The sequence below is a fragment of the Labeo rohita genome, chromosome 8 (genome assembly GCF_022985175.1).
Source record: "Labeo rohita strain BAU-BD-2019 chromosome 8, IGBB_LRoh.1.0, whole genome shotgun sequence".
Classification (NCBI taxonomy): domain Eukaryota; kingdom Metazoa; phylum Chordata; class Actinopteri; order Cypriniformes; family Cyprinidae; genus Labeo; species Labeo rohita.
In genome coordinates this window covers 29441508-29453543 of record NC_066876.1, presented here as the reverse complement: position 1 = coordinate 29453543, position 12036 = coordinate 29441508, and the positions used below count along the sequence as shown (strand labels likewise).

The following is a 12036-nucleotide window of genomic DNA, read 5'->3' as shown; positions in this document are numbered from 1 at the left end:
TCAAGGTGCTAATAATTATGTCAAGTCCATTTTTGAGTTCTGTGTGAAATTTTATCAAGCTTGACTTCTCTTCTTTTTTTTTTTTTTTTTTTTTTTTGTGTGTGTGTAAAAAGCAATAAGCACGAGAATACCAAAACATTTGGAATTGGAACAATTTTCTGAGAGAGTTGAAAGGGTGCCATGACTGTATGTGTGTGTATTTATTTATTTATATATATATATATATATATATATATATATACATATACATATACATATATACACACAGTACACACACACACATATATTATGTCAGGACACAAAAACTTTTATTTTGGATGCGTTTAATCACAATTAATCGTTGCCCAGAACTAACCTTTTCTTATTTTTAATTCTTATTTTTATTTCTTAATAATTGTTTTGTGCCTTGTTTTGGTGGGGCAAAATGCAAATCCTATACATCACAAAATTCAGTTAAAATACCTTTAAGACAATAATGGTAATACCTTTCTCCAGGCATTATAGACCTTCTTGGTCCACCTGCAGTTCCCTGAGTGTCTTTTTATTAAAACCAAACCTTGGAGTGGTCATCCTGTCCTTTTGTTCTTCTCCAAAAGCCAGAGACAAGTTGAATACAATGAAATGAAAAAAAGACTCTCTGACAGACAGAAAAAAGGCACCGTCATTTGTTTTCTTAAGCCCCAGGGGATAAGACACTTAGCCGCCTAGGGGAGAGAGACATTAAAACTTGGAGAGGAAGTTGAAGCTAGGACGTTTAAGCTAGGGGGATTCAGATCCTCGGCTGTGTTCCCTTGAGAACGGCCCTCTGTTAGAGTGAGGCGAGCGTGTGAGGGCACTCATCTGCAGGCGGGAGCAAGGGTCAGATGCAGGCCGCAGTCAGGTTGTCCCGTGGGCCGCTCTGCGTTGTGCTCATTGGCTGGGCTGAGTGGAGCTGAGCTGAAGGGCAGAACACGCACACGGATCAGAACACAGAATGTGTCTTCCCATGCAAGTCGTCCCCCTGGGCTAAAACACGAGCCGTGGCACAGCAGACGGCCACTGGCCCTTAATGACCCACAAGGGATGAGAACACAGATAGAGAGATGGAAGAACATTAGTTACCAAATAGCGATAAATGTGATGCTGTTGCTCCTACAGTTGCTAGAGTTAATCACCTGCTACCAAGCCATGTATTAGGTGTGTCGTTCAGCAGCTTCTTATTTTATTTTATTTTATTTTTGTTTTGACAAGCTTATAAATCCTAATTTACTAATTTACTTTTACACTTGTTACTATTTTCTTCTTTATTTTATTTTACCCTTGTCATTACTGTTTTATTTTATTTATTTTATTAATTTAATTAATTTATTTATTTTTTTTTTTTTGCACAAAGTTATGAATCCTAACTATTTAATTTCACTCTTGTTATTACTGTTTTTTATTTTATTTTATTTTATATTACCCTTACTTTGTCTTCTTTTATTTGTATTTTCACGTTTTTAGCACAAGCAGTTTCTAAACCCTTTTCTAAGATATTTCACTTTTGTCGTTACCATTTTATTTTATTTTATTTTATTTTATTTTATTTTTTTTATTTTTTATTTTTTTGCACAAGCAGTTTATAAATCCTAACTATTTAATTTGACCTCTTCCTTAATTTTTAATTTTTATTTTTTATTTTTGCACAAGCAGTTTATGAATCCTGACTATTTAATTTTACCCTTCTTGTTGTTTTTAGTTTATGATATTTTATTTGATTTTTCATCTGTTTTTTTTAACCTTTCAACATGCAGCCAACGTTTTTTTTTCTTTTTGTTTTTTTGCAAGTAGTCTTTTTTGTTTGTTTTTATTTATTTATATATTTGATGGCTCTTAAAAGCATTTTTACAGGTTTAGTTTTAACAATTACCACATAAAAAATAAATACAAATTGCCCTAATTGCAGTACTTTTCATGTGTAGCTCAAAGTGGCGTGTAATGCTTGTATTGAGCGATTTCAACTCTTACGTAAGTCACGTGAAAGAGCTATAGTGAGTTGACACAATAATTATTCCATGTTCTAAATTCTGCCTTTGTTTTTCTCTATCAGGACAACTACACATTTGCCCAGCCTGGGATTCAGATTAAAGTGAAGGCGCTGGAAGAACTTGTTAGCAGAATAGATGGTAAGATTCCATTCACGCTGCATAGGATTAAAGAAATTGTTTGTGGGAAAATAAGAATTCTGAATCTCAGAAAATCTGTGAACTACTAAATACTGACAGACTAAATTAGGTTGAAATTTAAATATTTATAATTAAAATATTTAATTTAAAATGTAAAAATAAAATGTAAATGTAAAGTTAATGTAAAAAAAATAAAATAAAATGTGGGAAAATAAGAATTTTGATGATTTGCTCACTCAAAAAAATCTCAGAACTACTAAATACTGACAAATTAAATTAGATTAAATTTTAAATATTTAAAATTAAAATATTTAATTTAAAATGTAAAAAAATTAAAAAAATGTAAATGTAAAAAAAAAATTAAATGTGGGAAAATAAGAATCTTGATAATTTGCTCACTGTCAAAAAATCTCAGAACTACTAAATACTGAAAACTAAATTAGATTTAAATTGAAATATTGAAAATTAAAATATTTAATTTCAAATGTTAAAATTTAAAAGAAAAAAATCAGATGTGGGGTAATAAGAATTTTGATCATTTCCTCACTGTCAAAAAATCTCAGAACTACTAAATACTAAGAAACTAAATTAGATTTAAATGTAAATATTTAAAATTAAAATATTAAATTTCAAATTTTAAAAATGTAAACGTAAAAAAAATAAAATAAATTAAAATATTTAATTTCAAATGTAAAAAAATTAAAATGTAAATGTAAAAAAAAAATTAAATGTGGGAAAATAAGAATTTTGATAATTTGCTCACTGTCAAAAAATCTCAGAACTACTAAATATTGGCAGACTAAATAAGATTTAAATGTAAATATTTAAAATTACAATATTTATTTTCAAATGTTAAAATTTAAATGAAAAAAAAATCTGATGTGGGAAAATAAGAATTTTGATAATTTTCTCACTGTCAAAAAATCTCAGAACTACTAAATTAGATTTAAATTTAAAGATTTAAAATTAAAATATTTAATTTTTCGAATGTAAAAAAAAAATTCATGTAAATGTTAAAAAAAAAATCTAATGTGGGAAAATAAGAATTTTAATAATTTGCTTACTCTCAATCTCAGAAATACTAAATACTGGGAAACTAAATTAGATTTAAATTTAAATATTTAAAATTTCAAATGTTAATAAAAATAAAAAATTAAATTCCCATTTGGAATTGAACAGCTCCTGGTCACTGTATGCTTTCATTCTGAGAAAAGAGCAGCATGAACATTCTTTCAATTTTCTCATTTTGAGCTCCAATCAGAATGAGTAAATAATTATCAAATTTGAGTGAAACGGTTATTTAAAAAGTGGGGTACTTGGTCCTGATCCCTAAGCAGGTTACCTCTGAAGCTGCATGAGGGCTTACATTGTTTTTGTGCTTTGTTTTTGACGTTTTAACAAAGCCTTACTCATAGATATATTTATTTCTTTTGTCAGTTGTTGTGGCTGTTGCTCTATTGAGGAGCATAAAAGTTTTGACAGGTTTCTATGAATAGTTCAAACGCAGTCGTCAAAGCTACTTTGGGCCCGACCGTGTGCCGCTTTTTGCGACAAGTCAGGTTTTTTTTAATACCCTCAGAAGCTTCAGCACAAATAACACGTCATAACTGCCAGAACGAAATGGCAGAGTGTGGAGTCCCACAAACGATCCCATCTATTTTGCCCTTTGCCCTCCAGAATGATGTGAACTAGTTGTCACGAGCCATAAATAGCAGTGCGAAATGTTCAAAACAACAAGGAGTTGTTTTTCTGCCAGGGTGCGATCTTCTTCGTCGCCTCGGAAAAGACTTGTTTTCCCATGGTGTTGGCCGTTTCGGTTTCTTGGAATCACACGTTTCCATTATGCCACTAGTACGCCTCTGTTTTTTTTCTTTTTCCCTTCCTTGAGAGTGTTTATACCATCTGGACGCCTTCTCCCCTGTTTGGAGTGTTTGGTGTGATAAGCTGAACAGCCCACACTGAAACTCTCGGTGAGAGCCGCCGCGCGCCTCTTTTCCCATCCATCAGCATCCGCGAGCACCGTGAGCAATAGCAGACCCCACAGTCTCACCGGGGAGCATGGGAGAGAAATCAATTCCCCATAAGCCCCTGCGATTAGGGTGTGAAGGCAAATGGAAGTGAGCTGAGAGGAGAGACGAATGGAGTGGACTGAGCGAAAGGGAAAACAAATCGCACTTTCAGAAGACTAGTCAGAAAAATACACTGCCGAGCATCTTGTTGATGTACTAAATGGTGCCTTTTTTTTCTTTTTATGTTGAAACGACTTAAAAATGACCGCCATTTAGCTTGATAAATAAGCTCAGCTATGCTTAAGTAGTCATGTGTGAATAATAACACACTGGTTCTAAATCGATGTTAACCGTTCGCCTTCTCTGTTTAACATGTTATGCAACATAATTTATCACGTTACTGAGTATATTTAGCAGTCCTTAAGGCTGATATTGAATGTGCTTGATGGCTATTAGTTATTTTAATAAACCATAAAAATTAGTAGAAAAATAACTGTAAAATGATACACTTATTGCAAAAATGATTACAAAGATATCCAAAAATATATATATACTTTTTTTTTTTTTTTTTTTTTTTTTTGCATGAAGTCTTTTATGCTTGCAAAGGATGAATTTATTTAATGAAAAATACAATACAAACAGCAATATTATGAAATATTATGACTGCTATTTTAACCCCTTAACTGTCACCCCCCATTTTTGAACGTGGACGTGAAAGTGCACTGTCCAAACTTAAATTGTTATAATTCATCAACGCTTTTGAATACAGGCCTAAAGTTGGTCTCTTTTTAACGGAGACAATCAGCAGATTGAGTGAAATCATTTAAAAAATGAAGTTATGGAAGTTTGATTTTACTGTTAAAAAAATGTGGTGTACTATTTTTTTTTTTTTCTTTTTATATAAAATAAATATTTTACAAAATAGTTTTTAATCCAAAATTGCTATCAAATTAAAGCCTCCTGTTATGATGTAGATTTTTTTTTAAGGTGCACATTAGATAAATAATTAAACATGTAATTAAATAATGTAATAATGTAATGTAACAAAAAACAGTAGTAAAATATCTATTTGGGAATCTTAGACCTTTTCAACTATGTATATATATATAGTTTGTCATGATTAGATTTAATTATAATATAATAAAGTGACGGTTATGGGTTAATAATATGACAAGTATTTTAACAAACTATTTTAATATATTTTAAGAAGTAATGTATTGCTGTGATGCAAAGCTGAATTTCAAGAATGAATCCGTGCTAATTTTGACAGCAAATTTCGATATATCAAATATAAATAAAAAAATATCTATAGTAGATTTAATGCATTTATTAGTCAACATTTTGGAAAAAAAAAAAAAAGTTCTCAAATTTCCTAAGACAAGAACGGGTACTGTTTTAGTTTTAGGTACTTTGATGAAAAGTTTTGACTCTCATTATACAGTATAAGTTTGGTATTAAGGTTTTATCATGAGAGACACTGATTTAACTGATGTGAGACATAACATGCACTCTATAAAATGCTGGGTTAAAGGGGTCATCGGATGCAAACTTCACTTTTACATGTTGTTTAAACATTAATGTGTGTTGGCAGTGTATGTACAAATCTACCCTATAATGATAAAAATCCATGCAGTGGTTTTTAATTAATCTGTAAAAATAATATGCCCTTTTTTAATTCGAGCCATTCTCAGATGCCTGTTGTTTTGGCGTCACACCGACAGAGGCCACTCCCACGATAGTTGATTGACATGAGCGTTTTACCTCAGATCAGCTGTCACAGTCAGACCTCCATTGTTTCGATGCCGGAGCAGGGATGTAAGTTAGACAAGAATATCTCAGATTGAGCGATTTAAGGTGTTGTGTTGCTGGATGTAATAATGAACGTAGTGGTCGTCATTTACTCCCGACATCTGAGCCGCTGAAGATGCAGTGGATTACGTTTGTTTGTAAAGGGAATACACCTCCCGATCTACATAAACGCGTCTATGTTCGCGCAAATCATTCGTGATCCAGCTTCATCTACAGCTGAAGTGAGTATAATGATTTTTGCAGAGCTGATTTTGACAAGGTAAAAAGGGTGTTGTTTTACACAACCATTGAGAATTTTTAATCAAAGTATATTAGAGACTTTTCATTAAGACCCTAAAGAATCATATCAACTTGTGGAAAATGGGCATCCGATGACCCCTTTAAAAACAACCCAACTTGGGTTATTTGGCAAACCAGCGCTGGGTAAATATTGGACAGAACACATGCTGGGTTATTTTGACGCAGCCGGGTTAAATGTTTTTACATGCTGGGTTATTTTATTTAAGTCAATTATTGTTTAAAGTTATTATATTGCTGGTTTAAATGGGACTGGAACTTATAAAAAACACACAGAATTACAGCAACAGCAATAATCAAAAGATGAACATTCATTATTAAGCAAAAACACATGGACAAACACAAGACAAATTGAATTAATTTGGGTGAATACAACATAGTTTACAATATTATATGCGTTTAAACTCGTTTAAGCATATTAGACATAAAAATGTAGCATTTAAAAGTAGATTTTTAATTGTTGTGTATTCAACCGTTCTCTGTTATCACTTTTTAGCGATAATTCTCATGCCGCTGTGTTGCCGAAATCTGAGCCGGAGAAGGGCTGCTGTTTGCCGGGTTAACTGCGAACTTCAGACTCGTAGCTGAAAAATGCCGTGACTGACTCAAAAAACTGTCCATAAACAAACAGTACTGACATTAGAGAACATATTTTAAGATTAAACTCAGTACTTTAACGAATAAAATCTATTTATTTTATGCAAAGCAAAAGGCGTTTCCATTCTGCGAAACAACCGCTGTTGACGCAGCTGCCAGATATCTTGTCCTTATGTTGCATTGTGTAAAATAATACAATTTACAGCAAAGCAAAGACTTCCTAAATGAAATAAAATGTATACAAATCTGCAAATCGGCAGTGCTGAGAACCAGTCTCTCCTATAGAGGACTCAAAAAAGCCCACGCTCTATAACTCAGCAGCTAGGTTGTATTGTCAGAGATGGGCTCAACCCAGCAGTTGGGTAGGAAAAAATAACCAAGCATTAAAAAAGACAGAAAAACTACCCAGCACCTGGGTAAAAAATATTAAAAATAACCCAATAAAATGACCCAACAAGTTGAACCCTGCATTTTGGTTAAAAAAAAAAAATAATAATAATAATAATAACCCAGCACTTGTGTAAAAAATATTAAAAATAACCCAATAAAATGACCCAACAGGCTGAACCCAGCATTTAGGTTAAAAAAAAACAAAAAACACTTCTCATAAAGAAACAAGAACATGGTCTTCTTTGGAATGAAATGCCAATGGTTATAGGCTAATTATGCATTATTTTTAATAACATGTTTACCACATTCATCATTCTTTAAAGCGGACATATTTATTTAAATAAATACATTAGATTAATCTTTATTAGGTCTACTAAAGTGATTCAGTCAAGAGCAGTGAGTTATTTGCTGTCTTTCTTTTGTTGCTTGATTAACATCAATGCCACAGACAGTAGCAGCTAAATTAGGCTGCTGTCCCTTTAAAATGAAATGCATGGATGCAGTATACTGATACACGTCTGATGTTCTCCCAACTGTTTACGTTCACCTAAGAAGTAACCAATTGTGTTTAAATGAATACTTGTCCAACACAGTCAATTCAACATCATTTTGTATGTATTTATTTGTACCTATGATGCAAAAGAGTACTTGTGTGCTGTGTGAGAGGTGCTGCTTTGGTGTGTGCGTTCAGAAAACTGGACCGAGTTGAGTTCTCTTTTTTGCGTCATCAAATTTATCCATATATTTGCTCTTCTCTTACTCCCAGATATTGTCATTTTGGGAAGTTTCATGAGATGTGCAGCAAATATATGCAGCCGGATAGATCAATAGGCTATGATACAGTTCAAGTGTATGCATCCAACTTCCTAACCATGCAGAAGATTCGTTCTGAATCTCTTCCCAAATCGTCCCTCCATAACATTTTCTTCTCGTTTTTATTTGTTGATGAAAATGTCAATAGAATTTTGTCATAGTTTTTGTCATTCAAAACAAGTTTTTGTTTCTTTATCATCTCATTTTCTTTGGTAAAAAAAAATAAGTTGTTGACTAAAATTCTGACGAAAATTATTTGTTAAGGAAATTAACAGTAGAGCTAATACTATTCATTTATGCTTCTATTTATAAACCATTAACTAAAATAATAAGACTAAGATAATTGTGATGCTGTCCGAATTTTTTTTTCCCTACTGCACAGATTATAATTTCTTTCTCAGATTATTTTATTTAAATATAATAAAATGCAATAAAATTATTTACAGTGCTGTTCAGAGTTTGGGATCAGTGTGATTTTTAATGTTTTTTAAAGGAGTATCTTGTGCTCATCAGAGTTCCACTTATTTGATCAAAAACAGAGAAATAAACAGTAATATTGTGAAATATTATTGCAATTAAAAATAACATTGTTCTATTTTAATATACTTTAAAATATAATTTATTACTGTGATGCAAAGCTGAATTTTCAGGATCATTACTCCAGCCTTCAGTGTCACATGATCCTTAAATCATTCTAATATGCTGATTTATAATTAATGTTGGAAAAAGTTGTGCTGCTTAATATTTTTTTGTAATGTGATACTTTTTTTCAGGATTCTTTGATGAATAAAAAGTTAAAAAGAACAGCCTTTATTCAAAATTTAAGTTTTTGCTATCACTTTAACACATCCTTGCTAAATAAAAGTATTAATTTATTTCAAAGAAAGAAAGAAAAAAAAGGTTACTGACCCCAAACTTTGAATGTTGTGTACATTGTTTAAAGTTTTATTCATCAAGAAATCCTGAAAAGCAACGCAACTGTTTCCAACACTGATAATAAATCAGCATATTAGAATGATTTCTAAGGGGTTATTTGACACTGGAAACTGGAGTAATGACACTGAAAATTCAGCTTTGTATCAGAGGAATAAATTCTATTTTAACGAATATTAAAATATAAAACAGCTAATTTGAATTTCACAATATTACATTTTTTTTTCTGTATTTTTAATCAATTAAATGCAGCCTTGGTCATCTTAAATGTTAAGTGAAAATCAGTAAGTAGAATATACAATTATATATAACATTATTTACATGTTTTATTTACTTTTAATTTTAAATACATTTTAATTGTATAAATAAAAAACACAATTAATAAGTGGTACATGTCTGTCCTCATTCACAAAGAGCAACATGTAATTTTTTTTTTCTTGTCGGACCAAACAAAAAAGGTATTTTTCATAAAAAATGACAGTGCTTTCCATTTTGTGATGCACGAAATTGTTTGCAAATATTTTATACTTTATTTTGTATACTGCAATCAGAACCATCATGAACAAACCTCTTTTTGTTGCTTTTTTTTTTTTTAAAGAAGCGGAATTGCGAAAGAAGTGAATTTCTGATAATGTTCAATTCTCACACCAATGACTCACGCCATTAGTTGAATCCATTATGATGCAACCCTTATGTAACATCTTGAAGATCATTCATTATTGAAACGCTTTTTTTTTTTAAATGATATTTTTGCTTTTATTCGTGACAGTAAGAGTTTCCATTTGCCTTCTGATAGGTCCGCCTTCGCTTCTCAGTACTTTCAGAGACCCGTCACATTTTCTCCATCAATATCTATCAGGAGTCTAGTCAATACAGCCGCTTCGAAAGCCATTCTTATTCTGTTCAAAGGCCGAACGAGAGCTTATCAGAAAAATCCCTCTCTCAATGAGCTAAGCACCAGGCCTACTTTCCTTTTTCACCCCAACCTCTCCCCCCCCCCTCTCTATCCATTCAATCGAATATAATTACACACACGTTAGGGGTCTATAATGTTAATTCAGTGAAACAGGTGTGGGGAGAATTCAACAATAGCCAGTGATCTTAGTTCAGGGCCGGAGTGCTTCTTTAAACAATGGGGGTCCGTACATGGTTTACAAAAGCTACTCCCAGTGCAGCGCTTTGCTGTAACTACCAGCAAATAGATATAACCCCCCTGCGCTTTCTTCTCTACGCCCACAGAGGATGTCCACGTGCACTTTCAGAAGTGTGAGGTGGAGTATCTGCAGTTTGCTTTCCGCTGGATGAATAATCTGCTGATGCGGGAGCTGCCGCTGCGCTGTACCATTCGCCTGTGGGACACCTACCAGGTACTGCTGCACCGACACCAGCAAAACAAAAGCCTTCACATGTGCTGCTGTGTCGTTTATCTGATAATTTTATTCAGAGTGGCCTGGGGTTGAGTGTCTTGATCCAGAACACTGGTGCTGGTTCATTGAAATGTTTAAACCTGCAACCTTTTGGTCACCAGCCCAGAACTTAAACCTCTAGTGGGAGTGTAATTAATTGTGCTTATAATTTGTTTTTCAATTCGGTGACTTTGCTACACTTCATAATCATTTTTAAAAATATGCTGACTACACTGTTTGGCTGTAATGAAGCAGGGATGTAGTAATTGTTGTTGCTACAAAAAAAAAAAAAATAAAAAATAAAAAATCTTGTTAGTTTGCTTTCCCCCAACTTTTTGGAAAACAATCATTATACCACCTAATGAATGTTAATTATTATTACAATACATACTTGAGTTGATTAACTGTGAATTAAAAAGAAGAAAGATATGATTATTATTTTTATTCATATTTATGCTATACTATTATATATATTTTATATGTAAATATTTATAAAATACATAGAAATGTGATTTAATATCAACAACAACAATAATAATAAAATAGTAATACAAATTATAATATTAATAAAATTATGAATACTATTATCATATTGTAATTATTCTATATTTTGTGATTATTATATTATTATTGATGTTGTTATTCTGTAGCTTCTGATTAATAATAATAATAATAATAATAATCATATTATAAAAATAATGTATATTACATATATAGAGAAATGTGATTTTATCAACAACAACAACAATAATAATAATAATAATAATAATAATAATAATAATAATAATAATAATAACAATGAAATTATTAATACTGTTTTTTTTATTAATACTATTAATACTGTTTATTTTTATTATTTTAATAATAATATTTATTTGTTTAATTATCCTTCTATATATCATGTTGATGTTATATATATAATTTTATGCACATTAAAATATTTATACCACATTTTACATTCAGAGTATTGTCGCATTGGATGAACCATTGCAATTTTTTTTTTTATTAAAAAAAAAGTTTCAATTAAAAAAACGTATAATGTTTATAAGGGTTGAAATAGTTTATTAGTACATGAATAAAAACAGTAGTAGTAATAATAATAGTAATATTATTATTATTAATAATAATAATAATAATCATAATCATAATGTTGTTAGAAAATAATTTTCAGTAAGGCCTTATTTATTTATTTATTATTTATTTTATTTAGTATATTTTAATTTTGTTATGGTAATTATAATTGATTATTAAATGCCATAACTGATGCCTTTTTTACACCCCTGTGTCATCTCCCATCACATGGTTTACAGTAAGAATGCAGACTCCCATGAACGACAGCTGATGTTTGAATAATTGTTGAAACACTTGAGAGGTTATGGGTGACACGTCCTTGAAGACGGTGCTGCTCACACATTTTTTTCCTTGTTAAAATGGCAAAAGGTGCTCGTATTCCTGTCATTCATTAATATTCTTTTGAAGAGTTTCCTTCCACTGATTTCCTTTCGTGTCCCGTCTGCATGTCCTCTCTCAGACTTCCTTTTGATATATCTCCTTGCTCATTTCTTTGTCCTTTACATCTGCCTCCGTCTATCTAACGCTCCATCTCTCATGCGTGGCGTTTTGACGTGGATCCGTTCC

General features: G+C 31.5%; 1 protein-coding gene across 3 annotated transcripts in view; it reads left to right on the top strand.

The window, feature by feature from the left end:
* tbc1d22b (TBC1 domain family, member 22B) overlaps positions 1-12036 on the top strand; it is a 98183-nt gene that overhangs the window by 68418 nt on the left and 17729 nt on the right. For all 3 annotated transcript variants that reach the window (XM_051116491.1, XM_051116493.1, XM_051116492.1), the window contains 2 exons: positions 2069-2144; positions 10232-10359. In XM_051116491.1, the coding sequence (XP_050972448.1) occupies positions 2069-2144; positions 10232-10359 (204 nt within the window). The remainder of the gene's footprint in view (positions 1-2068; positions 2145-10231; positions 10360-12036) is intronic.